Here is a 27,138-nt window from a genome sequence, read left to right as displayed (position 1 = left end):
AAAGAATGCTGAAAATAAATGTATCATGGTCTCCACAAAAATATTAAGTAGCACAACTTTTTTTTAACATTAAGAAATGTTTCTTGAGCACAAAAACAGCAAATTAGAATGATTTCTGAAGTCTCATGTGACAATGAAGACTGGCATAATAATGCAGGAAATTCAGCTTTGATATTACACACTAATTTCATTTTAAAATATATTAAAATAGGAAATAATTATTCTAATTATATTTCAAAATATTATTGTTTTACTGTATTTTTAATCAAATGAATGCAGTATTGACTTCTTTCAAAAATGCAATTCATCTCAGAAACAAAAGTTATAACAAACTTAATCTTGTAGCCACAGAAAATAAATCTCTATTACCTTTTTGCAGTGATAGGATTCGTTGGCTCCACACACCAGGTTCTGATTGGGCCAGCCATCAAGGTCATAGTCCTCGCCGCAAATGAGACCGTCCCCAGCATAGCCGATTTTACACTCGCATTTAAACATTGGGTCACTAAAGTGGCCAAGGTAGATGCACTCAGAGGATCTGTGGCAGTTGTGGGTTTTATCCTTGCAGGGGTTTTCTTGCTCGCATACCTAAAAAATGAGAAGACACTTTTCAGGAACTATTCAGGAACACTGTATAGCAGTCCAATTATGGTGAATAAGGAACTGAGTCTTCGCCTGTGGGGGACAACTGGGAATAGTGTTGTGAGGGCTTTTTTATTGATAATTTTCCTTTATTTTGTTTGTTTCAGCGGTGCACATTTGCACATAACAAGTTTATTTGAAAAAGCTATTGGATCACAGCTGTAAAATATGAGACGATTCCTTTCAGCCCTTTGTCAATTTACTACTCTTGGGCATTGGATCAAAGAAAGACAAGATGGAAGTTGGTGACAAACCTATTAGTTGTGGACGTTATGAAACTTTTGGGCAGAAAAGCAAATGACTCAGCTTTCCAAGAAATCTGCAAAATTTATTAATCCAAGAGTAATGGGAGAGTGAGAGCAAGATCCATATGGTTGGCCACCATTTCGGGCCCAAAGATTCTTTCATTTAGATGTCATGTTTTGTCCAAAATGTCTCAGAATACACTTTCTATTCTAAAAGTCGACACATTCAGCCTATTATTCAACATTTAGCGCAAACCCTCTTTTGGAGTTTAAAACCGCTGCAAGATTTACTAAAGACACACAGTGAAAAATGAACAATGAAAAGGCATGGACAGGGTTATTTTTTTGCAACTGACTTTATTCCATATCCAGTTGTAGGAATTTCCCTTTCAGAAGCAAAATGTATGGGAGGAGAGTATTTAAATGAATCACGCAATGTTAATTTACTGGTATTTGCACGATTATTACTGCGGCTGCCCCAAAAATGATTACTGCGCTGCTCTTGGTAGATTGCGTTGGTCATTATGGAGATGATCCGGCTTTGTCTGTGTTCTTTAATTTGCTCTTTAATTTGTTCTTTAATGTCAGTAGATCATGTGCAGAACTTTACACTCCCATCTGCGCTTTTTTGGAATTGCCCTTTCCGCCAAATTTGTCCTGATTAGTACATCTGGCTCCTAATGCCTGATTTAGAATGCATTAAAGGGAAGTTTTATATGAAATAGTTGATTCCAAAATAATAGCAAATAAATTAATTAAATAATAACCTTGACAAAATAACATCCCCGACAGTAAAATAGTGTCACGCAGATCCGGACCACATCTGGTATGCTTGGAATCCACATGTACCAGATGCGGCCCGGATCTGGGCCGACACTATGTTGCTGTCTGGGATAAAATGCGAGTATACGCTATGATCAGAATTTGTTAATCTAAAAATAAATACAGACTATTTAACAGGAATAACTTGAACTTGCCAGATCGAGAAAGTGCTTCCACTTTTGTGTATAATGTGCATCCGACAGTCAGCGAACGGACTGTGGGTGGCACATACTGTAGGCGTGCTGTCACTGGCCAAGACTGGATTCAGCCAGGCTAATGAGTGTACACTGGGAAACTAACACATTTAAATACTTGTGCAATAATTGACCCAATCTGTCCACAGACTGCATAACTGACCTGTTTATTTAGCTTGGCAGCCTCCACTCCCATTCCAAAGGGCTGATTGCCTTTGTATCGAGGAGGGCAAGGCAAACAGTGGAATCCTGGGTCTGTGTTAACACAGCGCTGGGATTCAACGACTTTGAAGCACAGATCAGGGACCATGTCACACTATAGGACACAAAAAAAAAAAAACAGACATGTTTAGAAACATATTTGAAATAAGTATTTTTCACTAATCTTTACTTTTATTAGTACTTGTTGGGTTACAAATGTTTGTTTGGCTACGCTTCCTGTGTTGAATTGTGAGTAACGCAGTATCACAATTGCTTGTCACATGGCCCTAACTACATAATGCTTTTTTACGCTTGTACCTCATTCACATCCTCACAGAATGTTCCATTGCCACGGAAACCGACGGGGCAGGGCCCGCACTCCCAAGAGCCGTCAGGGGAGCTGGTGCATTCAGCACCCCCGAAGCATGGGTTAGATAGACAACCATCTGAGGAAGAAGAAAATGCAGAGGATTACAGTTTACTCATGAAATTGATGTGCATTTCATAAATCTCAAGAGTTGTTCTGCATGAAGTCAGTCTAAAGAGGCCCCTAAAATACTAGTAAGATTAGTGAATGCACAATACCATTCAAAAGTTTGAGCTTGTTCATTTTAGAGTATAAATCTAAAAACAAGAATATTGTGAAATATTATAACAATTTAAAAACGTAAAATTTGTTTTCTATTTTAGTATATTTTAAAATGTAATTTTTTCCTGTGAATTTTCAGCATTATTACTCCACAAATTATTTTGCAGCCAGTGTGGTCAAGCAACTCTGTTGGCTTTCGAAGTAGAAAAACCAAACTCTGGTCAGGCCAATCACATCGTGTATAGATTTGGGGGGCGGGCTTAACACAATGATGGCAGAGTTGTGACGGATCCACGTGATTTCCATAGGTGATTTCCCTGCTCCTTGAAAACAAACAAGATGCTGCTGGCAAACAGCGGTCTTTCGATTCGGCTTTGGCCACGACTCTGGATGACTTGGAGTTAAGAGAACGTCACACAAGATATGTTCAAAGTTTTGATGACCGGATACAGAAAAAGTTTAATATATCAACTTGGGAAAACGCATTAGACTCCGGCCGGCCGTTCCACTGGTTGGTTGTAGCGATAACCTATTGCGTACAGAGGGATATTGAAAGGCAACCATTTATCCCGCCCCTCGGACTGAGGTGTGCCAAGTGGCTTTATGCACAGCTGCACTACTTCCTGAGCTTCAGCCAGCTCCTTTATTTCCTGTCTGCCATTATTGGACACACTGATTAATCCAGGTGTGTCTGACCTCAGTAGTCACAACAACAATAATCAGACACACCTGAATTAATCGGTTTGTCCAATAATGGCACACAGGAAACAAAGAAGCTGGCTGAAGTTCGGGAAGTAGTGCAGCTGTGCATAAAGCCAATTGTGAGTTCCCAGATCTAACATCTTGATGTAGGTCTGGCTTGCCAGGCTAACTCCAGTCTTAAATGTCACATGATCCTTCAGAAATGTACATTTTTAAGGTAAATTACTTCCTTGAAGTGACCTGATACGGAAAGCAGACACTGAGAGGAAGATGGCAGGTGAACTGAGTTTATTGAACAAAAAAGGGGCAGTAAGGTAAGCAGTTGAGAGTCCAAAAAAGGGGAATGGAGGACACTGGAGACGGGGAATAGTCCACATGGCATTAACTAGACCAGACCATGAGCTGTGGTGAAGTCTTAAATACCATAGTGGTGGTGATGATGAGGTGCAGGTGTGAGTGATTGGGAAATGTTTATATTTTGGGAACAAGAGGGTGTCCAAGGTTTGACCCCGCAGATACACAACTGAAGAGAGTCAAAGAGTGAGAATATGTGAAAAAAAGGTGAAAAGGTAACATACCCACAGGGCAGTCCTGTTTATTGCAGGAATCAGTGTCCTTGGACTCTCCAGGGCATTTCTTGCCACCATATTGTGGACGAGGGCTGTTACAGACGCGTGTTCGTGTCCTTGTTCCTCCTCCACAGGTGGCGGAGCAGATCGCCCAAGGAGACCACGGGCCCCAGGCTCCATCCACTATGAGAAAAAGAGAGTACAGTGAAAATTACAGTATTAAGCTGAGTTTACTGAGCCAAATTACTGTGTGTAAATTGTTTTATTCTAAGAGCACTAATGCAAATAGGTCTAATATTGCCTCAGTCTCATTTCACAAGACTAAGTCTAGTGTATAAAAGAGAAACACATGACTCCCAGCACTCACTCGGACAGGGTTTGGCTTCACACTTTTGCGTCTCCCTCCCGCTGCCCTCGCAGTCCTTTCCTCCCAGTTGAGGGACAGGGGAGTTGCAGTGGCGAATTCGTGTGATCTGTCCCTCTCCACATGTCACAGAGCATGATGACCAAGGGGACCACAAACTCCAACCCCCGTCTTGTCGGACTGTGACAACAATCAGAAAACTGGCCAATCAGAAAGTCATATACAATAGCATATGCTGCCTAGTGGAAGAACCTACTTTTAAGTTTGTAATTACGAAATGATGAGTGTTCAAGTGTTGATTTTGGCCTAATAGATATACATGATGCTCAATCTTACACATTACCATTCAAAAGTTTGGAGTCAGCAAGACTTTTTTGAAGACATTCATACATTACTTCATCAAGGACGTGATAAATTGATCAAAAGAAATAGTAAATACATTTATACTGTCACAAAAGATTTTCATTTCAAATGCTGCTCTTTTTAACTTTCTATTCATCAAAGAATCTTGAAAAAAAAGTTAGCACGGTTTCCACAAACATATTAAGCAGCACAATTGTTTTAGCATTGATAATACGTAAAAATAAATGTTTCTTGAAGGATCATGTGACACTGAAGACTGGCTGAAAATTCAGATTTCCCATCACAGGAATACTTTTTAAAGCCGCAGTCCGTATTTTCCCCCTATGTCGCCATCTCTGTTCGAAATTTGCAATTGCAGTTATTCGCGGCATTATCAACTTTACATGGGTTGTGCCTCGGCACGGCACAGTGCGGATGAATCCAATGTTTTGAGGAGAATGTGAGGCTGTCAGTCACTGCGCCGGTGTGGATACTGTCATTCGGGATCACAGATTCTACTTTTTGGAAGTATGACCAACATAATAATTTTCACCCGGAAAATGTCATCTGAACAAGAAAGTAACATCCAAATTATTCTGACCAACTAAGGGGAAAAAAAGCATTGCAGTAAATCGCGCTGATTAAATCTAACGATCGCTTAACAAGCAATTGACGTTATTATACTTTCAAATTATTGCAAATTATACTTTGTTCTCAAATTGTTCATTTTAACAACATCAGTATTGCGTGACTATATTTAATGCCCTTCCGATATTTATCCTTGTTTTCGCATGAGCATTTCGCATGAGCATTTCGCATTTCGCAGTCTCTTTTTTTTGTAGCCACTCCGAAGTCCGAACGAAGTCTTTTGCATTTTACAACGGGTGAATCTCCAGTTGTCACTAGTGATTGTCGTTTGAATCTTTCTGGATCCGCCATCAAATTGATAAGTTTATTTTATATCAAGTGCTGTGAGAAAAGGCTATAAATCTCCTTCTCCAACATCCTTACATATAGCCTAACTAGCCGAGACTCTTCATGTGTACAGATGTGACGTAATGACTCAATATAGCCATCTAGTTAAGACTCCTTCTTTATGTGTACAGATGTGACGTAATGACGCAAAGACATGCTCGAATTTCCCGTGGAAATCCACCAGTACCACTGGAGTTAAAAACATTATTACAAGCTTAGCAAGCAGAGAGTTTTGAACACTGGCTGGTTATGAACTTGCTCAAAAATGTATTTTGGATCATTTTTAAACCAAAAAAGTTACGGAATGCAGCTTTAATGTATCTTAAAATTAAAATAGAAAACACTTATTTGAAATTGTAATAATATGTCAACGTATTACTAATTTTTTTACTGTATTTTTTTATCAAATAAATACAGCTTTGGTGAGTATAAGAGATTTTCAAAAAAAAAAAAAAAAAAAAATCCTAAAGATCCCAAACTTTTGAACAGTGGTGTATTTCTCTCTTCTTTCTTACTCTTTATTGGCAAATTGATGCCATTTTTACACCTAATAATTAGAATATTCATTAGATATGCATACATAATGCTTTGCTTCAGTAGTTTATTACAATAAATGTTTTCTGGCAAGATGTATCGCTATGAATCGCACAGTAAACATTCACAAGTGAAACTTAACAATGACAAAACCAAATCAGCCAACGGAAAGTTGGGGCTAAATCAAAATTGCGGAGGCATTCATGTGCACTCATCTCATTCCGACATGACCTGAATGCAGTGTTAAAGCAGCAAACAAACCTACACAAACAATGACATCTTTCATTTACATTAGTAAGTACAGAGGCATGAGGTCCAGGAATGACACAGGGTGGGACAGCCAAAAACTTGATGAAGCGATGACCACCTGGCCCATAATTCTGGACCCGCCACCCCATCGTCTCTTTGGGATTCAGTAAGGGAGAGACCCGATGGTGTATTCAGGCCAGGGGTGACGCAATGAGCAGTAAAGGGATAGTTCACCCAAAAATGAATGTTTTGTCATCACTTACTCCCCCCTCATGTTGCCCCAATCCTGTGTGAGTTTCTTTCTCATGTTGAACATAAAAGAAGATATTTTGAAGAATGTTGGTAATCAAACAGTTGATGAACCCATTGACTTCCATAATAGGAAAAACAATACAATGGAAGTATTTGGACCATCAACTGTCTGGTTACAAACATTCTTCAAAATATCTTCTTTTTGTGTTCAACAGAAGAAAGAAACTCACACATTTTTGGGTGAACTATCCATTTTTGAGAGCACCTCCTAACACTGTCAGCTGTTTTCTGTTGCCACGACCACATGGGTCTGAGTACACAGGCCCATATTATGAGGAGCAGAGAGACTGGAACTAATTTGATATAAATCTAAAAAGCTCAATGTATTAATGTATGAATACGTACAGATATTGTTTCGCGGTAATTGTAACAAAGGCCAGTTTGTCCATTGCTGTCCAAGATACCAGCTGGTAACATTTGTCAGTTATAAAAAACATTTGAGTCAGCCGTAAGCCAGAGTTAGCATTGGTACACCACAAAGAGCCATGTGCCACTCATTAAAACCTCACTGAGCAGAAGTGATGACTACCAGCTCGTTCCCTTGCTGATGGAAAGGAGTTTGTCTATTAGCCCATGCTCCATAAATATTTACAACAGATGATGAAAGAAAACACTCATGTTGTTACAAAATCAGCTCACTAATATCATGTTGGATTCTTTAAGGGAATTGACTGGCTTGAAATCACAGGCTCAGTATATGGCTAATGAATATTAATTAGGTGATGTAAAATTCCATCAGTAGCAATAACCGATTTGATGAAATGCAGGCAAGTGCGTGCCAGCCAGTAGATTACTGCTTACCGCTTAAGAGTGTGTTCAACATAATGCCAATTCAAACACCAATTCTTCTGTAGTTATAATATTACTTCAACCCTGCATTAAAAATCAATGATATTTGATTGATATGGCCTACTTCAAAGGATTAGTTGCCCCCAAAATTAAAAAAATCTCTTATTATTTTATTATGCTGTTACAAACAAATTTGAACTTATTTCTTCTGAAGAACATAAAATGAGAAATTCTGAGAAATCGTACGGGTTGCTGCTCTTTTTCCTGCCATTACAATACAAAGTGTCGACATGAAGCTTTCAACCTTCATAAAGGACATAAAAGCACCATAAAAGAATAATAAATGTGATCTATATGATTTCTGCACTATATTAAAAGTGTTCTGAAGTCATCACACAAAGCAATTGGATAGTTTCAGAAAACTAATATAAACTACTTTTGTGACCAACATGGGCTCATTATGTGCATGTACCTACATTTTTTTTCCAAAACCTTATATATATACATAAAATGTACTGCAGTTTCCAGCTAAAATGAACATTAGTAAAACTTGTTCACACTTTAGATTAGGGTCCAATTCTCATTAACCAACTGTTAACTGACGTTTGCCTCAATAAACTCTTAATTACTGCTTATTAATAGTAAGGAAGTTGTTAAGTGTATTGATTAAGGGATGTAGAATAAGGCATTAATATGTGCTTTATAACTAAGTGCTAATAAACAGTCAACATCCTACTGTAGTAATATGCATGATAATAAGCAACTAATAGTGAGAATTGGATTATTAAATCAATAAAGACTTATTTTCACATGGTTATGTTCTAGCATTTAATTTCAATTCTAAACTCCAACGATAACCAACATAATAGAACGTTGCATGTTTCAAGTTCATCCGTTTCGGATAAAACTAAATACGATTTTAGTGGCACTCACAGGCCGAGTGACGTGAGAGAGGCGCGAGGCCGGTGGCGTGAGTGGCAATAAGCGACACCTGTGAGACGCACCGGTCTTGCATCTCTCGCATCTCGTCCTGCTCTCCAAAATTGTGCTTTTGCATCTTTTTAAGCTCAAAAGCATTAGACCTCATTTATTGTAATTGCATTAAAAGAGCAACGAGTACTTTCTCAATTTATCTACCTTGGAAGAAAAAGTCATACAAGTATGGATGAGTAAATGAGTAAATGTTTTGGACAAACTATTCTTTCGAATGCTCAAAACTATTTTTAAACAACAAAAACTGCAGCCAAAAAAAAAATAAATCTGGCTAGAGTAACCTGAGAAGCAGCGATTCTTTTTCTTCCATTTTCATTATTTTTAACAGCTGTTTAGACTATGTGACAGCTGCATTTGAGACCTTTCTTTCTAGTCGGTTTCAATCACAACCTTGGTCTGTGGAGACTTTACAGATGAGTGCATTGTTTTATTATCACGATAGACCTGAAACAAATCAGTGAGAGGACAAACTTTGCACTTGCAGTTATAAGGTGACAGACCACATTTCTTAAGGCCACAAGCAAGAGGAATCAATCCAATCCCACTTAAACTGCTGTTATGTGGTTTTCCTCCAAGATTTTAGACTTTTTGGACAAAAACAGGCAAGAAAATGGTATCCAAAATATCTCTATATGACCAAAGAACATGTGTTCAGAGAAAGAGTGGAGTTATTAACGGTCAAAAAAAGACTGGCTGTCTCACCACGACTGTCGCATTTTCCCAAGCTGCATCTGCGGGTTTGGATGGAGGGGCCGCTGCAGGGGTTACTGGTGGCATCACATGACCTGCCTCTTTGCTGGGTGCCTGTTCCACATGTGACGGTACACTCCGTCCATTCTGACCAAGGTGACCAGCCGTCCTCGCTGTCTTTAGCTATACACACATGAACACACAAGCACATTTAGCCATGGTAACTTCAAGCACAATTCACCCCGTTGTAACCCCACCACACCCATCATGGTGCTCCTTGTTAATAATATATTTACACAGCAAAGGCAACATTGTTCTTCAGCTCTGATATTTTGGAGCTTAAGTTATACATGACATCATCTTTCTCAACCCACTTCAGAGCATGGGAACATACAGTAATGCTTGTTACTCATGGATAATAAAAAATGTGTGGTTGGCAAACACAAGCACTTTTAAAACAATAAAAGTTCTATATCATTTAAGAAAAAGCCCGCCTGTTTATAAACTTCTGTTCAAAAGTCTGGGGTTGGTAAAATTCTCCCAAAAACGTTTTTTCAAAGAAGTCCCTTATGCTCACCGAGGCTGCATTTAAGATACAGTAAAAACAGTAATATTGAGAAATATTATAAAACTATATTTTAAAATAACTTTTCTATTTTAAAAGAGTAGTTCACTATTAAAAAAAAACCTTTTGCTGATAATTTACTCACCCTCATGTCATCAAAGACGCCCACGTCTTTCTTTCTTCAGTCGAAAAGAAATTAATGTTTTGGATGAAAACATTCCAGGATTTTCTCCATATAATGGACTTCAATGGGAACCAAACAGTTCAAGGTCCAAATGAGAGTTTCAGTGCAGCAACACCAGACGATGAATACACCAGACGGTCTTATCTCGTAAATCAAAAACTCGTTCATCAAAATAAACGAATCTTTTTTCGAGTCATGACTCTAAGGGTCCTTGATAAGACCCTTATTCATCGTCTGGTGTCGTTTAAAGCCCTCTGAAACTGCACTGAAACATTTGGACCTTGAACCGTTTGGTTCCCATTGAAGTCCATTATATGGAGAAAATCCTGGAATGTTTTCATCAAAAACCTTAATTTCTTTTCGACTGAAGAAAGAAAGACGTGGACATCTTGGATGACATGGGGGTGAGTAAATTATCAGCAAAAGTTTTTTTTAAAAGTAAACTACTCTTTTAATGCTTGTGATGGCAAAGCTGAATTTTCGGCCATTGCTCAGGTCTTCTAAGTTATTCTAATTATATGATGATTAGCTGGTCATTTATTATTATCATGTATTATTTTGGGGCGGCAGTGACTCAGTGGTTCATGTAGGTTGTCTACAAACCAGAAGGTTGGTATAATACGCCGTCGTGTGTGAGTGAATGGGTATTCAAAATGTAAAGCGCTTTGGTGGCCATTGGGTCTGTGAAAGCGCTATAAATGCAGTCCATTTACCATTTGAACAACCAGCAACAAGGCTACCTTCATTGCGAGAACAAAGTGAACTACAAAAATTATTCACTTATCAAAATGTTATATAAGATAAGACAAAAATTCCAAATTACATTCAAATGGTACATTTTTAAAATACTGTACGTCAGTTAAAAATGTATCTGTCGATTTACATAAAAAAAGCCAACAGTAATTGGAGTTTAAAAAGGAGATTAGCAGCACAAGAAACATTTCAAATTATTATTCGTTAAAAATGATTGTGCTGCAGCATTTATTTAAAATAGAAATCTTTTGTGACATTATAAATGTCTTTAATGTCACTTTGGATCAATTTAAAGCATCCTTGCTGAATAAAAGTACAATTTTCTTTAAAAAAAAATTGTACTTTCCCCACTTTTGAACAGTCATGTATGTGCGCTGTAACTGTGTCTACACTCAAAGTGCCTGATGACATGAAAAACTTTGGTATAAAACTAAAAACATTGGTATAAAACTAGCATGAACACCCAAACTATTTCAGGTTACCATGAGAAACATCACAAGCTGGCTGTAATATTCAGGCATTTAAATACAATACACACAAAAGATGTTAGTGAATAAGATAATCTGATGTCTCTAAATTGAATGCGAGACCCCTTATTGGGAAAATGAAAGCATGAAAATGATGAATATGAGCAATGTACGTTACTCACGCAGACACACAGGACAGCATTCGCCATCGAGGAAAGTGGGGCTGGCACAGGCTACTGGAGGACATGTGATTTGATGGCACACAATCTTTGATTCCTGCAAAATAAAGCTGTAAGTCAGAGTACTCAGAACAGAAGCAGAATGCCATTCGCTTTTTCTCTCCCATTCATCAGATGTCAAAGTTCTTCATACCTGACAGGTACACTTGGTGCAGCTGTCCACAACCCAGTCCTCCTTATCCTCAAAGAGACGGCCGTCTTGCCAGCACATGCGCTTGTCTTTGATGTTCTTCATATTCCCCAGCACCTCCTTCATCACAGTGTTCTCCTCAGTCTAACCGACAGATGCACAGCAAGACAGATGGATAAACGGTCAAGAGGTGGCAATACTTCTGCCAAGGTCTTCCACATGTAGATAAATAGACTTGATTTAAACTACAATGAAATGAGCACACTTCTGTGTAGCAGGGGAATTATGCTGAACAGGAAGCTCTGTGACCTCTGGACTTGGGAAGTAATTTTGCTTTTCCTGCTGTCAAATCTCTAATGTTAACCTGTGGGTAATGATGACGAACCTGTGGGGAATGATGACGAGATTTCCAAGTACACTACCGTTCAAGGGTTTGGGGGTGGTAAGACAGTAATATTGTGAAATATTATAACATGAAAATACCTGTTTCCTTTTTTAAATATATTTTACAATATAATTTATTCCTGTGATATGATTTGTTTAGCATCATTACTCCAGTCTTCAGTAACATGATCCTTCAGAAATCATACTTATATGCTGATTTGGTGCTCAAGAAACATTTCTTCTTATTATTAATGTTAAAGGGGTGGTTTACTGCTTGTTTATGGGGTGCAATCTAACATGTATTCATGGTTTTTCTTTTTAAAAAGTCTTATTTTTTATAAATTTCACATTTATTGTAAGCCGCTTTCTCCTGTCATTTGAACGACCGATTTACATCCTGATTCTATGAAACCACTCCCTCAGAAACAGGCAGTGGGCTCAGATTGGTTAATTTGGGCCAGTGTGTTGTGAATCGTGATTGGCTAAACTGTAGTGCACGTTGTCCAGATACTTCACGCCCATTACCTTTACAGGCGAAAGTTGCATATGTGTTCCTGTCAAATGTACATAATGGTGTCGAATGGTATCAGTATGAGCCAGAATCAGACCCAGAAAGCAACGATGAAGAGAGTCAAGCAGAAGCTGCTCTTACAAAACGTTTCTGAATGGTAATTTGCCTATATATTTTTTTAACTTTATACACGTTTGTTTTACACAATAGCATCAAACTGAGTGGCTACTATATACTGTACACTAACAGCGTTGGCATTGGTTTACGTTCTTGATTAAATCGAAAAATAACGTCATAAAGTATATATACATGAAAAATACATTTACAAAATTAGTACATATATTCAGGTCCAAAATGTTTGTAAGTGTTTGTCGTAGACACAAAATAGCATAACTAGTGGCTATAAAGCCAGTGCAGGCATTTGATAAAACTAAAACATTATGTCTGAAAATATACATTTACATTTAAAATGATGAAGTCTTAGCCTACTTACAGGTTGTGGCCCAACAACTGCTCCCTCTGGTTTTAAAGTTGAAACTGCTTCACGTTTTAGTAACAGTTTCTTGTTAAATCCGGTGTTGAATTTGTGGAGATTCTGGAAGCTGTCTTCCGTAAAATGCGCAGCACAGAGAGCTAAAGTACGATTGTTATTTTCAGGAACATAATAAAACATAAATTGTATTGTTGACGAACTACAAGGTCCGTGGGATGCTCGAACACAAATATGGCCACGCCCTTTTGCATTTTCCGGAGGGAGGGTTGATGTAAATGTATTTGTAGTTACGTATAAGAGTCATTTTTGTAGGCAATATACTTCCTGATTTTTAAAAGACGATATCACTGCTTACACTGAACTTTCAGCGCTGCAACTTTGCAGATAATGTTCATGCACCAACAGCAACATTACACACTATTTTGAAATGAAAAACGTGAAATCGCAATCATCCACCCCTTTAAAGGGTCATGAGACCCCAAACCAAATTTTCTGAGATTTTAACAGAGGTAGTTGTTTGAACACCATTGAAGACAATATTAGCATCTTTTAATAGTAGGGTTAAAATGGTTAAATTAGATCCCACGCTTTTTTCATCTTCCGGGTTTAAAATCTTCATAGTGTGCACGTCACACGTGGTGTCTCATAATTATTAATGAGACTGAGTCTTCATATCCTATGAGAAGAAATGTATCTTAATTATTCACGCCACACCGTGGATCTTTTTGATCTGTCAACGACAGACATGTCAAACTTTGATCGTGTAGTAGATGAGAGAATCTACTCCTGGGTCATGGGACGCAAGTGTTTGTTTTCATGGTGCAAAAGTCCAAGTGCATTGAATATGTTTCCCTGCGATGCTGCGAGGGCTAGACTCCGGCTCTGGGGTGTGTTTCCCAAAAGCATCGTTAGCCAACTATGGTCGCAGGTTGGTCGCAATTTCCGCAATTGAACTCTATTGGTAACGACGGAACTTGCGACCACAGTTGGCTAACGATGCTTTCGGGGAAACGCACTCCAGGACGGTTGGTTTGCCATCAACCTCGAACACATCTAAATAGTCTATGATCTAAACTATAGTGTGTGCCGCAAACATTTTCTCGAGAGAGCTGCGAGAAGTGAATGGTGGACTTCGCCTTGTTGACAACCAATCCAAGTTGCATCTTGCGAGTATGCGGGGGTATCCCGAGGACTTTTCTATCCCTTCTGAGGTATGTGTGTGTGTGTGTCTAAAATGAGAAGTCATCCACCTCCGCAGAGCCATCTTTATTATGAGGGTTCAGGGGGCGCATAGATCTAGGCTATGCACGGAACGATTTTTTAAGTGGAATAATTATTAATTTTCAAATGCATTTATAGTGTCTATATAAACCACTATATATTTTATATTGACATTATAATTATACATGTAGCCTACATTAATGTGTTTTAAATAGAATTACGATTACTGTAGGTTAATATGTAGCAGGGCATTCAGTTACTTTTGAAAGGAATATAATTAAGTGTCAGTGTATTTCATGAAACTTTAACTTTGCCAGCTATATAAAAAAAATCTAACATTTCCTCACGATTTACCACTGCTTTTTAGTGACAGTCGATATGTATGGGACTTTGGCGATGACATTAATTAAACATTTTTTTTTATATTTTTGTGGAAACATGATATTTTTTTCAGAATTCTTTGATGAATAGAAAGTTCAAAAGAACAGCATTTATTCGAAATAAAAATCATGTAACATTATAAATGTCTTTACTGTCCAGCAGACACCTAAAGCCCCCAGCAGACATTTCTGGTCAAACGCCATGCTGAAGGAAAATTGTCCTTAAGTGACTTTTGACTTACATGCAATTTACTTGTCTTACAATTATGATTTGTGGTTTTAATGTTGACATTTTTAACATTAATCTAGGTTCTGTAATGTTTGAATGCAAAAAAAACAACCTCTTTTCAGACTTTTGTGTTATTTTATTAGTCTTTGCTAGTTGTTTTAATTTTCTGTTTTTCTTTTCTCTCTTTTATAAGAAAAGAATGAAATGAAAAAAGAACACCTAAACCATAATGTGTTAGTCCTGAGACAGTATTAGCAAATGGCCATGAGTAAAGAGTTGAGAAAGAAAAAAGAGACAGAACAAGAGGTTGAGGGAGGGGCAAAAATAACAAGAAATATTTTAAGGGAAGGGAAGGTTATTAACTTCTGAAGCACATTAAGAACATAAAATAACACACACACACACACACACAAAAGAAAAAAAAACGAACCACAGCGTGTGCTGATGTAATAATTTGTGCATGTGTGAGTGAGAGAAAAAAAAAAGCATAGGTAGTAGCCATGAGTGTTAGGCTGTGAAACAGAACACCACATGGTCTGGAAGAGCCTCTGGGACCCGCAGCATCCAACGGCAGGATTTCCCAGAGATTATGCCCAGACTCCCTCATCGCTGGGAAGCTCCCAGTAGAGGATAAAGGGGCTGTTTAAACACTGCCAGACACGACTCGGTTCCTATTCACACTTCCTATCTCCCTCTAAAACAAACCATAAAACCCCAGCCCACATCTTCACGTTTTCCACTGCCTCTTCAGTCCTGTTTTCCTTTAAGGGTTCTGTTTAGACTACAAGAATTTTTGCTTGCATGGTCAGATATTTAATCTGCAATAAAATTCTCAAAATCAGAGATGGCCACCAACCTGAACAATGAGCTTATGAAATAAAGTTTACATTTCAGATCAACCAAACATACATCATTTATTCACCCTATTTTCGTTCCAAATCTGTAGGGCTATTCCCCCTGTGGAACACAAAAGGAGAAATTTGATGGCGACTCTTTTCCAAGCAATTGCAACGAATGAGAACTGAGACTTTCAAGGTGTTTTTCTCACATAAAGCTATTGTATGACTTCAGAAGACCTGGTGTATAGTGTACAAGTCGTATGGACTGCTTTTATGAGACTTTTATGGTGCTGTTGTGACCTTCTCGAGGTTTGAACTCCTCAGTCCCTATTCATTACAATTGCATGGGAAAACTGTCTTTATTTTGTGTTGTTTTTCAGGTTGAATGAAGCAATCTTTTAAGCAAAACACATTCCCCAGGTTTAGTCCCAGCCTAAAATGCATGTTTGAGCTCTTTTAACTGAAAGCAACTTGCACTTACATCTTAAAATATGTCAGAGACATTGTTTGGTCTCAAGAAGCACGCCAATATGTTTTTCAAAGGCAGATTTATAAAAGCTATATGTCCTAATTGAACTGGCTTAATCTAAACCCTGTCTGTAAAACCAGACATTAAGTAAAACAACTTTACCACTTTCTGCAAGCCATCGATGAGATTGCCCACAATGATACGAAGACCTTTCAGTTCCTGCACCATGTTGCTGAGCTCCTCACAGGAACGCTCGCACACGTCCGATGCCAGTTTCTCCTTCTGCCCAATGAAGTTGGTGGAGATCGCCGTGCTGACGGACACAGTCTCTATACTTTCATTTACCACATTAACTTCCTCTGAAAGGGATAAGAATGCAGAGTGTTAAAGAAGTCCCCAATAGACAACTTCATAAGATTAAGATAAAGAACAAGCAAAAAGACTTCACTTTTGTGTACAAAGTGGCCTTGGGAATACAGCAGTTATGTTTGAGATTTTATAGGGGTGCATGGATTATAAAATATTTAACCAATGTGTAGGATATTCCACACCCCACAGATTTCAGATAAATCCTTTCCTCACTATATTTCTGACATTACTATAATGAATGCGCAGAAGCTACCTCAGAAGTAACATTTCAAAAAAGATAGTGATTTTTCAAAGCACATCTTGGAAAAGGAGGAAGGTGGTGTGGTTGGGGGATACGCAACAGCAGAGGAATGCTGTCCAATATGCCAAAACTCCCATTAGATATCTGCAGCCATTTTGGGGCCATTTGCGTAAATTTTCTCCAGATTAATGGCGAACAGAAGACACTAAATCAGGGAGCCATGTTGATACCTCCAGAGGTTCCTTTGAGACTCATACAGGGTTAGCAGCTTTTTAGAGACTGTTGAACTCGTTCAAATCTCTTTGGGGTTTCAGTCAATGCTGGGAAAATAAGTGTGTGTTTGTGTGTGTGTCTGTTTCAGCGACTTTCTAGGCAGGCTTTTTGAGCTTTTTATTTAGCAGTACGTGGCACTCCTAAACTGGGGCACTAGAGAGTTTAGAGGGACCTCTGTACTGGCACCCTAACGTTCAGCGGTTGGCATGCATTTGTCCTGGCAATGGAAATGGAAGCCTTTTTGACTGCCATATCTGATGCATACTTATTCAGTTATAATTAAAAAGGAACTGAGGCAGCAGTGATGGAGAAATGCTCACATCTCACACAAGGCTTAGTTTTGACATGGTCTCAAACTATTTATTTCAACACAAAAGTCAGCCAGGGATGAGTTCATTTGCTGATCTCAGTACTCTTCTCTGCAATAAACTGGAAACAGTGTAATCTAATGCACAACATTCCAGATTGGTTCGTTGACATACCAAGCTGATGGTCGGCCGTCGACCAATGTTGGGCTATTGTTGATCCAGTTTTCCGCACCGTTGGCACTTGTTGGACCCCTTCTGGGTTTTTATGACCGATTAAGCATGTTGAAGCATGTCACCGCCAACGGTGATTGAGAACTCTGTATATCTCAGTTTGTATATCCTAGTTTCAGTTTCCCTTTTTAATGATGGATATAGACTATTGATACCTGCTGATAACGGCAGTTATTTCTTTACACGCAGGGGCAGACCACAGATGCTAGTTGACAGTCGTATGTAATCTTTGTCAAGCATAGCTTTTTCGCTGAAGCACATCAGCTTTCGCCGCCACTATTTTATGTCGGTTTGGTGTCTCATGACCTTAACACCTAAACACACTATCACAAGTCATTTTTGTAAATTTGACAAAAGCTCTTTCATGTTAGCCAGTTAGATAACATTATTGTGGTGATAAATTGCAGCAGACATGTAGAATACCAAATGTTTCCGAGGAAGTTTGCCAGGCATAAAAATGGATGTAAACACTCATAAAGTAAGACTGTCACTGGCAATAATGCACTGGACTACTGGTGACTGTCTCATAAACTGGTCTGAAACTTTCTGGGCTAGCGGGCCGTTCTTAATTTTGGGCCCTGCCAAGAAAAGCTTTACGGAAAACAGGCAGTTTTTGATCTGACCATATGCATATATAGAATTATGAGTATGTACATTTTTCCACCTTCTCTTAAAGTATGAAATCTCTGCCAATGTATATTAATCAAAGTATATTAATCCTCTTTATGGCATTTGCAAACTGGTCGACCCTTATACCACCACACTAACATGAGCGTTTCCCGTAAACATGATGTAATACGGTCAGATATTTCCACAGCTCTGATCTGCAGATTTCGTGACCCACTTAGGTGAAAGCCAGAAGAGCTTAAAATGAAAACTGAATCCAACGGAAAACATACCAACCCTCTAAAAACAAATCATGAACTGCACAGAATAAATCCATATAGAGCTCAAGTCAATGCATTATGAGTGCCTAATCTGACACCTAAAAATAAATTCAGATTATAAAAGCAGACAATCAAGGTGAAATGTCTTTGGTATTCCCATGCTGACCTTTATAGTTTTCATGTTTAAGAGATATGATTGAATTCTTACCAGGTTTAGCGATCTCACAACCTTTGTTTCTCAAGACGTTCTCTATCGGGGTGTCAAAAATGAACTTCACATTCTGTAGCAAACCCTGTGGAATGACAGAGATTATAATAAGTCCATTATAATGTTAAAATGAGGAGATGTATGGTTATTTTCTTTAATCATATTCAAATCCCCATAGCAGTGGTGAATTTGTAGCATTTCAAGGCAAAAGTCGATAGAACATGGTTCCTTAAAAGGTCCTTAGATGACTTCTAATGAACTTTATATATTTAAAAATGTTCACTTTCAGATTCAATTTGACTGCACTGACACTTTTGAATATGAAAAAAATGTAAAGTATCTGCATAGCTGCTTTATAGCTGATTCATAGTTGAGAACTTTTGCAACATCGTCATAAAACAGTGTTTTCTGTCTTCCAGAACACAGCCATTTACCATTTCCCAATCTGTAAAAGTGCTTACAGTTGAACTTTTCAGTTATTGAACTAAACTGAATCAACACTGAACTGAATTCAGTTGAATAATGATACATTCATCTTTTTTTTTAGAGTTGTTCTACAGGAGAATATGAATTTGTCTTAAAATTTACAAACATTGATTTTTATTTTCCCGTTAATGTGAAGCTGCTTTGTAACAATCTGTATTGTATAAAGCACTATAAAAATAAAGATGACTTGACTATTTTTACAGCACAGGAAATCATTATGCAGGAATAGCATAACAAGCATGGAATGAAGTACAAATGATGTTCATGGAGAAGAACTGGTCTTACCCTGAAGTGGTTTTCCCTGATAGATCCCTTAGCCACAAACATCTGACTGTTCTCCGGCCGCAGGTGCTCGTAGAAAGGCTCGTCCAGGATCACGCTGTCAATGAGGCTACAGCCTACGTACAGATGAGCATTCTCTCCGTGAACGTACAGCGTGATGTTCTTCCACTGCGAATCCGACAAGTCCACATCCTCAAAGGACACCACATTTTGAGATCCCTCGACCATGTAGACCAGATCAAGCGTGTTGGCGCGTCCATTGGACACAATCTCAAACTGACGGCTCCCCCCGGGACCCTCCAGACCAATCAGGGTGCCCCTTGAGCTCTTATCCTGTCGCATGGTGGCCACAAACACAAAACCCTCATTGTTCTGGACCTGCTTTAGGATCTGATGGAGGGCCAGGGTGCTCACTGCAGGGATGTGGTCAAAGCGGATGAAGCGGTATGCCGGCGAGTCCCAGTCGTGGCCCTTGAAGAGCTTGGCACCAATCGTCTTTCTGCTGATGCTGCTGATTTTGAAAAGGTCGAAGATGGATTCATCTTCCACATGGTCATCTTTGAATGAGTCGACACAAGCATTTCAGCAAAGTGTGGATGATTGTGTGAAAATACACAATAGATTTTATGTGATGATTATGTAAGCCCATTAACGATTTTCAGGAAAACATTACATCATTTCAGGTCAAAATCATTCAAAAGCTGTTTTGCATTGAATACCACATAGAGACTATATTAATGAATCAAACACAGATGTGCTTGGAGGCACATCTGTAAAAATAATGGGCAAAATGTGTAATATGGAAATCTCAAATTCAGAATTAGATATAAAGACAAGTATCCTAGCTACATGTCAATGGCAACAGAAAAATGGGTTAAGCCTAAATATTTAGAAACAATTTAGAAACAGGTGCATCATGGATTTACCTTGAGGTAGTGCTCTGATGCATAGTAACAGCAAGGGCAGAAAGCAGAGATTTCTCCTGAGTATCATAACTCCTTCAAAATACACATATAAAAACATAAAATATTAATAACCCATTTTATCACCAAATACTCATTAGGTAGCCCAATGAAACATTCCACATGCCTCAGGTGGGCTGCAGGACATGGGCTAATTGAAAATCGCAAAAACATAAATAAATAATGTGCATTTTGTATTGTTATCAGGCAGTTGTGTTGAAAATGGAATAATGGCACAAATATATTATTTAATGTAACAATAATTCAACAAACGGACTCTGCGTTTAACTACTGTGAGTTTGCACATTCCTGGGTTTTATATGCAGTTATACAAGACAGAGCAATCTAAGTAAGAGATTAATATTAAACCCTTTATCCATTTTATGTACCTCAATGACATACATGACATCAGAAACAGACATCATCTTTCAGAGGGGCAAACTGTAGGCTAATTAAACAGCTGTGGTCATGTGACTATTTAAACCAGCACATAAAAGTTCACATAAAATCAAGACAGTCTGAACGTTCATTTATAGTCGACAACTCATGTAAAATACACAAACAGCACTTGTAGACCAGTCAAAGACAAAAGTGAATGGTCACACCAGTGGGGACTAAATTATATTTCGTTAATAAAACATTAAACTGCTTATATTACGCAAATCAAATGACATCCCAAACATTTTTGCTGATTGCAGAAGTAACAGGTCTTTTAAAGCATTTAACAGTATACGTCTTACTAAACCAAGACATGTGTAACAAATGTGGCAATCTGTCAAACGTGGTTTTGGAGGAAAGAATGTGTAATTATTATTCTTATGGAGAAAATTTGTCAAGTATAGGGTGCCAATTTATATAAACAAGGCTGCAAATGCCCCAAAACAAAAAACTCACCTGTTGTGATGTGCAATCCAACTGAAAAAGCACAAGTTTATTTGTCCTCTAAATCTTCAAGATAAATATGCGTATACGCAAGGACTAAAATCCAGTGTCTATAACATCCACACGGCTCCGAGTTTTAGTTCAATGGCCAGAGAACTATTGGACTGAAGCCCTTTATACGGTTCAGTCCGAACCATGTCAGTCAGGTTCGGATATAAAGCTGGACCTGCTGAGGGGGCTGAATTATAAGTTTCCCATCATATAATGTCATGCTGGTAACCTACCAATGCAGTGAAACCTTCTGTCCTCCCCTCCAGTGACGTCTCCGCGTCCATATCCCGAGCCAGAGTCTGAGCCTGAGAGGAGGAAGAAGAGAGATGTGCAGAAGAGACGCTGAATGCTCGCGTAAGATGCTTTTAGACACTCGAGAATACAACCACACACTGTCAAATAAAAAATAAATAAATAAATCTTTGTTTACATCTATTTAAGTTGTAGCCTATATAAATACATGGCAGTAGGCTATTGGGTAATGCTAATTAAACTTCACTTTCAGTTAGAGTCTGAAGTTGCTCTTTGGCAATTTCTTCAGGGGCGTCTGCCATGGCTTTCAGGTACAGGTCAAGGTAATGTAATATTTTTATATTAACATATCATTAGTAATTGTTTAATAAAAGATAAAAGAAAGTGAATTAAAGCGGTCTGGTTGTTCGTAATATAGACGGTAATAGCTATCACATGAGTTCACTTCAACGGCGCTGCAAATGTGTCACGTGATTTTGCAATTTCAAGAATAGGTTTTGTTTTTCATGGGACTGACCTTGCCTTTAAATATATAAGTGACATAAACAGGCTATTCAAAAACAATAAAAACATATTTTTAATTTATAGGCCTAATAGAAAATCATTTTTGCCAATGTGTGCCAATTTCAGTAGTTTAAAAATACCAGTAATTTAATTTAGAGGTTTATAGATTCAAAGAATGGGGCCAAAATGTGTCATGCGACAACATGTTGTCTCAAAGAAACCAGAGAGAAGGACAAACCAAAGATGATTTGATATTTTACATCACTGAATAAGATACAAACATGATCGATTGTCTTTAAAGATTATTTATTCCCTTGCAAGGAAAGATCAACAATCAGTCACACAAAGTGAATGCAGTGTGTAACAACAATTTGGAGGCATCCTTCCTTTTTATAGTCGTTCCTCCTCCAAGGTTGTTTCTCAAGGCTAAATGAAGATATGTCTTAGCCATAACTAACACATTGTTTGGATTTGTCCAATATATCCTTGAAAGGAGACCCTCTGTCTCGGTCATACACTTACATTAACTTTTGTCAGGTCACATGAGGACATCACTTACATATATTCATAAGGATATGTATCAACATACATTAATCTAATTACCATCTTATTTCTAAGATCCTATAAATATGATTAAATGCAAACATATTAAATTATTAAATATTAAATTACTTCCACAAATCCTCTCTTTTATCATTCATTGATAACTAAAATAATAACACACCAAATTTAAGTCATTACATCATAATTATACTCTCCATCTCTCATTTTCATATAAATTATCACTCTCTTAAACTTTTGAAATAAGGTTTTTAAAAGAAAAAAAAGCTGTTTTTTTATTTTAGTAGGGATAGTCCCTTAAGCAAGTAAAGACTTTATCTGAATATTCATATTCTTATATAACTGACCAATCTCAAAGTTGGAGACAAACACATCAAGCAAAGATATTGCGTGACAAGACTTAATCATCCGAGCAAATTGGTTTGTTTTAGATATTGTGCCATCTTTGTGAAAATGTCTTTTGGAAGTATCACTTGGCCCATTCAAAATGCTTATTTTTTGTCATTTAATCGTAAGAGTCTGTCGATCTCATGTGGTTCCACTCAAGCCCCAGAGAGTGATATTTCATCCAAAGCGGAGCAAACATGCACGCTATCAAAACACATCACAGCAGAACATACTGAATATCACTTTGGTTGTTGACACTAGTTCTACCAGTTTTCAAATAGCTGAATCTGTGCGTTTCAAAATTAGGTTAGTGTGACATGACGGGATTTGCCGTCTCTTGTCCCATATGCCTCCGTCATGCTAATGCTGTCATCTCTGTCTTCATGGCGATTTCAGTAATGCTGGTCCATTCTTGTGCACCTAAGAGGCCACCTATACCTTTGCACCAATTTTTTTTTTTAGCATTTCATAAATCTAATTTTAGTGGACATACATCTTTCATCTATTATGATGTTTATATCATGCATTTATTCTTTTTTTGATGGTTGATAACTGTTGAATCTAAATCAGAGAGCAGCATTACTGCATACATATTGGTTTCATATTTGAATATGATTTCATTTATCTTCAGCATCTCAACATATTTCTTTCAGGAAAAATAAACCTCACTAATTTTCTTTAATTACAACTAGAGTATGCTGAGGTTATGCAAGCAGACTCCTTTAATCTTTATTTTATTACCATCGCATCGTTCTACATCCAGAATCTGTGGTATTCGATAAAATACTTTGCTTATTTGATAGCAGGTTACGTAAGTTCTGAATAACCCACAGGAGGTGGAATGTTCCATTATGAAGTTGGAGAGATAAGTGTCGGAGCAGAGATGGAAGAATCTTACCAAAACACAGATAAATAGACCTCTGATTTCATGCTGCTGGATATCCATCTGTCAAAAATCACCATAAAACTAAACTTAAGTGTCTCATAAGGAACTCTTTTCACAATGTTGGACTGTAAAATGGATCTTGTCCAGATATTCTCAGGGGGGGAAGTTTTTTTTTTTTGAAGAGTAACAAAATGTCAAATGTAAAGACTGTCCTACTAAATAAATCATACATTAGCACAAATAAAACTGATGATAAGAACATGAAAATTCATTACATGCAATTCATTTTTATTAAGACTTTAATCTTCTAATTGCAGTTATATATATATCACTTAGCAGATCATAACAAATCTGTGACACTGTAAGTTTGCATTTTCTTGCATGCACAAAACAAGCAAAAAAAACTTTAAAGGGTCAATTAACCAATAAAGAAACAGCTGTTTGGCATTTTTAAATTTTATGAAGTATGAGACACAAAGGAGTCAAGCTGATTGGTCACACTTGTGACCCATGATGCTGAATGCATAAATGCCATTGTTGATTTCCTTTTTCTTTTGCGCAGAAACACAACCATGCCTGGTTGAGAAACAATAGCATATAAATGAACCTGAGTCAGAACTTTCTGACTCTGTTTAAAACAAAAAGAGGCAAAAGAGAGCAAGACGGAGAGAGTGAGAGAATATGCCGTTTAGGGAGGGAGGAGCTCTGGCCCTGGGTCCCTGGGCACAGAAGGTGCTGCAATGCTGCTTTACTAACAGTCAGAATGGGAAGCACCTCTCAGCTCCATTTCCTCTCTCTCCCCCCACTAAAAAATCCTCTCCAAGTCTACAACACAAATGCAACACAGACGTGTACCTTTGTCTCTTGTTCTCAGACTTTGAAGATCCAGTGCAAAAATCCACACTAATCATGTGTGGATTTCTTTACCATTAGGCTTATATAAATAAAAACCATAATGTCAGACACATTTCAGCATTCAGCTCAACTCCTTCAATGTCCAAGAGTTCTGTTCCATGAGCATATTTAGGTTTGTTCTAATTTATAGTTTGGAGAATGTATTGCTCTTGAATGATTGTCTATACCTGGAAAGTTTATAAAAGTGTGGAAATATATAAAAGTCTTTTGTAGATCAATGTGGGTTTTTCAGTTTTTAATACACTGAAAAATATATAGGCTAAATATGTTAACATATACAGTATAAGACATAAACATAAACTATTTTTTAAATAATAATTTTTCACCTCATTGGGAAGACGATTAGATTAAAAAAGTATGTTTCATAAACAGGAACAGTAAGTAAACATTAAGTTTTAAGTTAAATATAAGTTATTAATTTAAAATTGTATATAAGTTAAATTAACATTAACACTCTAAAAAAAGTTTGCTTTCAATTTTAAGTACAATCAACTTGGATGTTTAAGCAATTTCAATTTAAATTACATTAAACTGACCAAAACAATACAAAACAAAACAAAATATTGCATAACTTATAAAAACAGTTGAAAATTGCTTAACTTATTTTGATGAGTTAAAGCAATGTAAAAAAATGTGTTGTCATAACTTATCATTTAATTTTTTACTGTGTAATTTAACAATATTTTTCCCAATGAGGCAAAAAATATTTTTTTCAAAACAAATCTTATATGTTTGTTTCTTATGTATTTTTTTAAATTGTATTTTGCATCGATACAGCTTCTTTTTAAAGTTCAGTATGTTTTCTCCCTTTCTCATAGAATTGGACTTAGAATTGGAATTAGACCTGACAAGTAAAACGTCTCGGTTCCAAACGTAACTTTAACGTCCTGAATAGGGAACGAGACGCTGCGCCAAAACGGTGTGGGAACACCTCTGCGTGATTGCGTCTTGAAGCAAGTGGATTACGAGCATGCCAGGAGTATGTCAGGGTAATGAAGCGTCTCGTTTTCTCTTCAGGGAACTAAGTTTACAAACGTAACCAAAAAGTTCCCTTTCAAGAGAACTCACACTACATGGAAACGCTGTGGGAACGCTAAATTCACGTCGCCATTTGAGCAAGTGTCTGTCAGTGTGAAATCTATGTGCACACTAAGACGAAAGCACCTGTGCCCCTGGAGTGGAGCCAAGGTCAAGGTCATAGAACCTCACGAATGTGTGCGGCGAGGACCATCCTTAAAGACAGTTTTTAGAGTTTTTAGGAACCTCCTCAATAGGCTCAAAGGGAGCCAAGGAAAGATTTTGCCTATAGCAAAATCCCAGGTCGGCACCCTCCTGCGGATTGCAAATCTAAGTCTAAATCTAAGTGCCATGAAGGAAACGGGTTACATGGGGGTGTCCCCAAAGACACACCAGATTAAGGAGTCTGGTAAGCAGGGAACCACGTACACCTTTATTGTGGAGGGGGATAACCCTGGGGAGAATTGCTCTGGCAAAAACTCCAGAACTGCACCCACTGGGCAGTTAACTGGGTAACTACTATTAGAAGTGTGAACAGATCTACTTCTGCTCGACTGAAGTTCTTCTATAGGAGCTCCACGGCTCCTGCTTTCAAAAGGATGTCTGCTCCCTGATTAAGATACCCCAGGATGTAAACTGCCCGAATAGAGAGCAGTTTCCCTTGGGCCCACAGGAGGGTCTGGTGAGCCAGCTTGCATAAGGGGCGCGACCGCAGACCCCCCTGATGATTTATGTAAGAGACCACCTATGTGTTGTTGGATGACTGGCCTCTGCTGTATTTTGAACAGCAAGCACAGAGCCCAGAAGTGGAGAACTGGCAGGGACTCAGAGGGAGCGAGCAACCCTCGGCTAAAAACTTGCTGGGAACCTTTGTGCAGGAAGAGGAAACCCAAGCAAGGTTGGTGAAGGTTGGTAGAATGGCCCTGTGAAGAGGCGTGTTGGTAAAAGTCTTTCTGCACAAGAATTATGGCTCAGCCACAATACGCTGATTTCATGCAGCCGCCATTTTGAAATCGAAAGCGAGGATCCAGTGGGAAGAACCCCGGAAGTACAAATAGACAACAATGCTTTGGACTACCAACCTGAAGCTGCTGCTGTGATTTACACTATTGGATGTTAACTGTCCCAAAGTGTACAAAAATAAAATAAACAAACAAATAATATATATATATATATATATATATATATATATATATATGTTGGGACTATCGGTTAAATGCGTTATTAAGTTTTATAAACTCAAATGGTCACCTTGTTCTGTTCTGTGATGCGCGTTTGTGACTCTCCAGTTCAAACTCTTCATCAAAATGAACGAATCTTTTCCCAAGTCAATTCGTTCATTTCGTTCGTTGAATAAACC

At 37.9% G+C, this 27,138-nt stretch overlaps 1 protein-coding gene across 2 annotated transcripts in view; it reads right to left on the bottom strand.

The window, feature by feature from the left end:
* thbs2a (thrombospondin 2a) overlaps window positions 1-22,868 on the bottom strand; it is a 29,879-nt gene extending 7,011 nt beyond the window's left edge. Inside the window, exons 1-13 of one of the 2 annotated variants that reach the window (XM_039653358.2) lie at window positions 21,490-22,868; window positions 20,288-20,359; window positions 19,365-19,918; window positions 18,594-18,678; window positions 16,239-16,435; window positions 11,554-11,694; window positions 11,364-11,457; window positions 9,225-9,395; window positions 4,332-4,508; window positions 3,974-4,147; window positions 2,423-2,550; window positions 2,067-2,219; window positions 370-588 (exon numbers count right to left, since the gene is read on the bottom strand). In XM_039653358.2, coding sequence (XP_039509292.1) covers window positions 370-588; window positions 2,067-2,219; window positions 2,423-2,550; window positions 3,974-4,147; window positions 4,332-4,508; window positions 9,225-9,395; window positions 11,364-11,457; window positions 11,554-11,694; window positions 16,239-16,435; window positions 18,594-18,678; window positions 19,365-19,918; window positions 20,288-20,354 — 2,160 coding nt within the window. In that variant the 5' untranslated portion in view covers window positions 20,355-20,359; window positions 21,490-22,868. Of the gene's footprint in view, window positions 1-369; window positions 589-2,066; window positions 2,220-2,422; window positions 2,551-3,973; window positions 4,148-4,331; window positions 4,509-9,224; window positions 9,396-11,363; window positions 11,458-11,553; window positions 11,695-16,238; window positions 16,436-18,593; window positions 18,679-19,364; window positions 19,919-20,287; window positions 20,360-21,217; window positions 21,444-21,489 lie in introns of those variants that run through there. The other variant, XM_039653357.2, reaches the window with a different exon arrangement.
* Between the last annotated feature and the right edge of the window lie 4,270 nt (window positions 22,869-27,138).

The sequence above is a fragment of the Pimephales promelas genome, chromosome 11 (genome assembly GCF_988280905.1).
Source record: "Pimephales promelas chromosome 11, fPimPro1.hap1.1, whole genome shotgun sequence".
NCBI lineage: Eukaryota > Metazoa > Chordata > Actinopteri > Cypriniformes > Leuciscidae > Pimephales > Pimephales promelas.
This window is presented reverse-complemented; position numbering and strand designations above follow the sequence as displayed.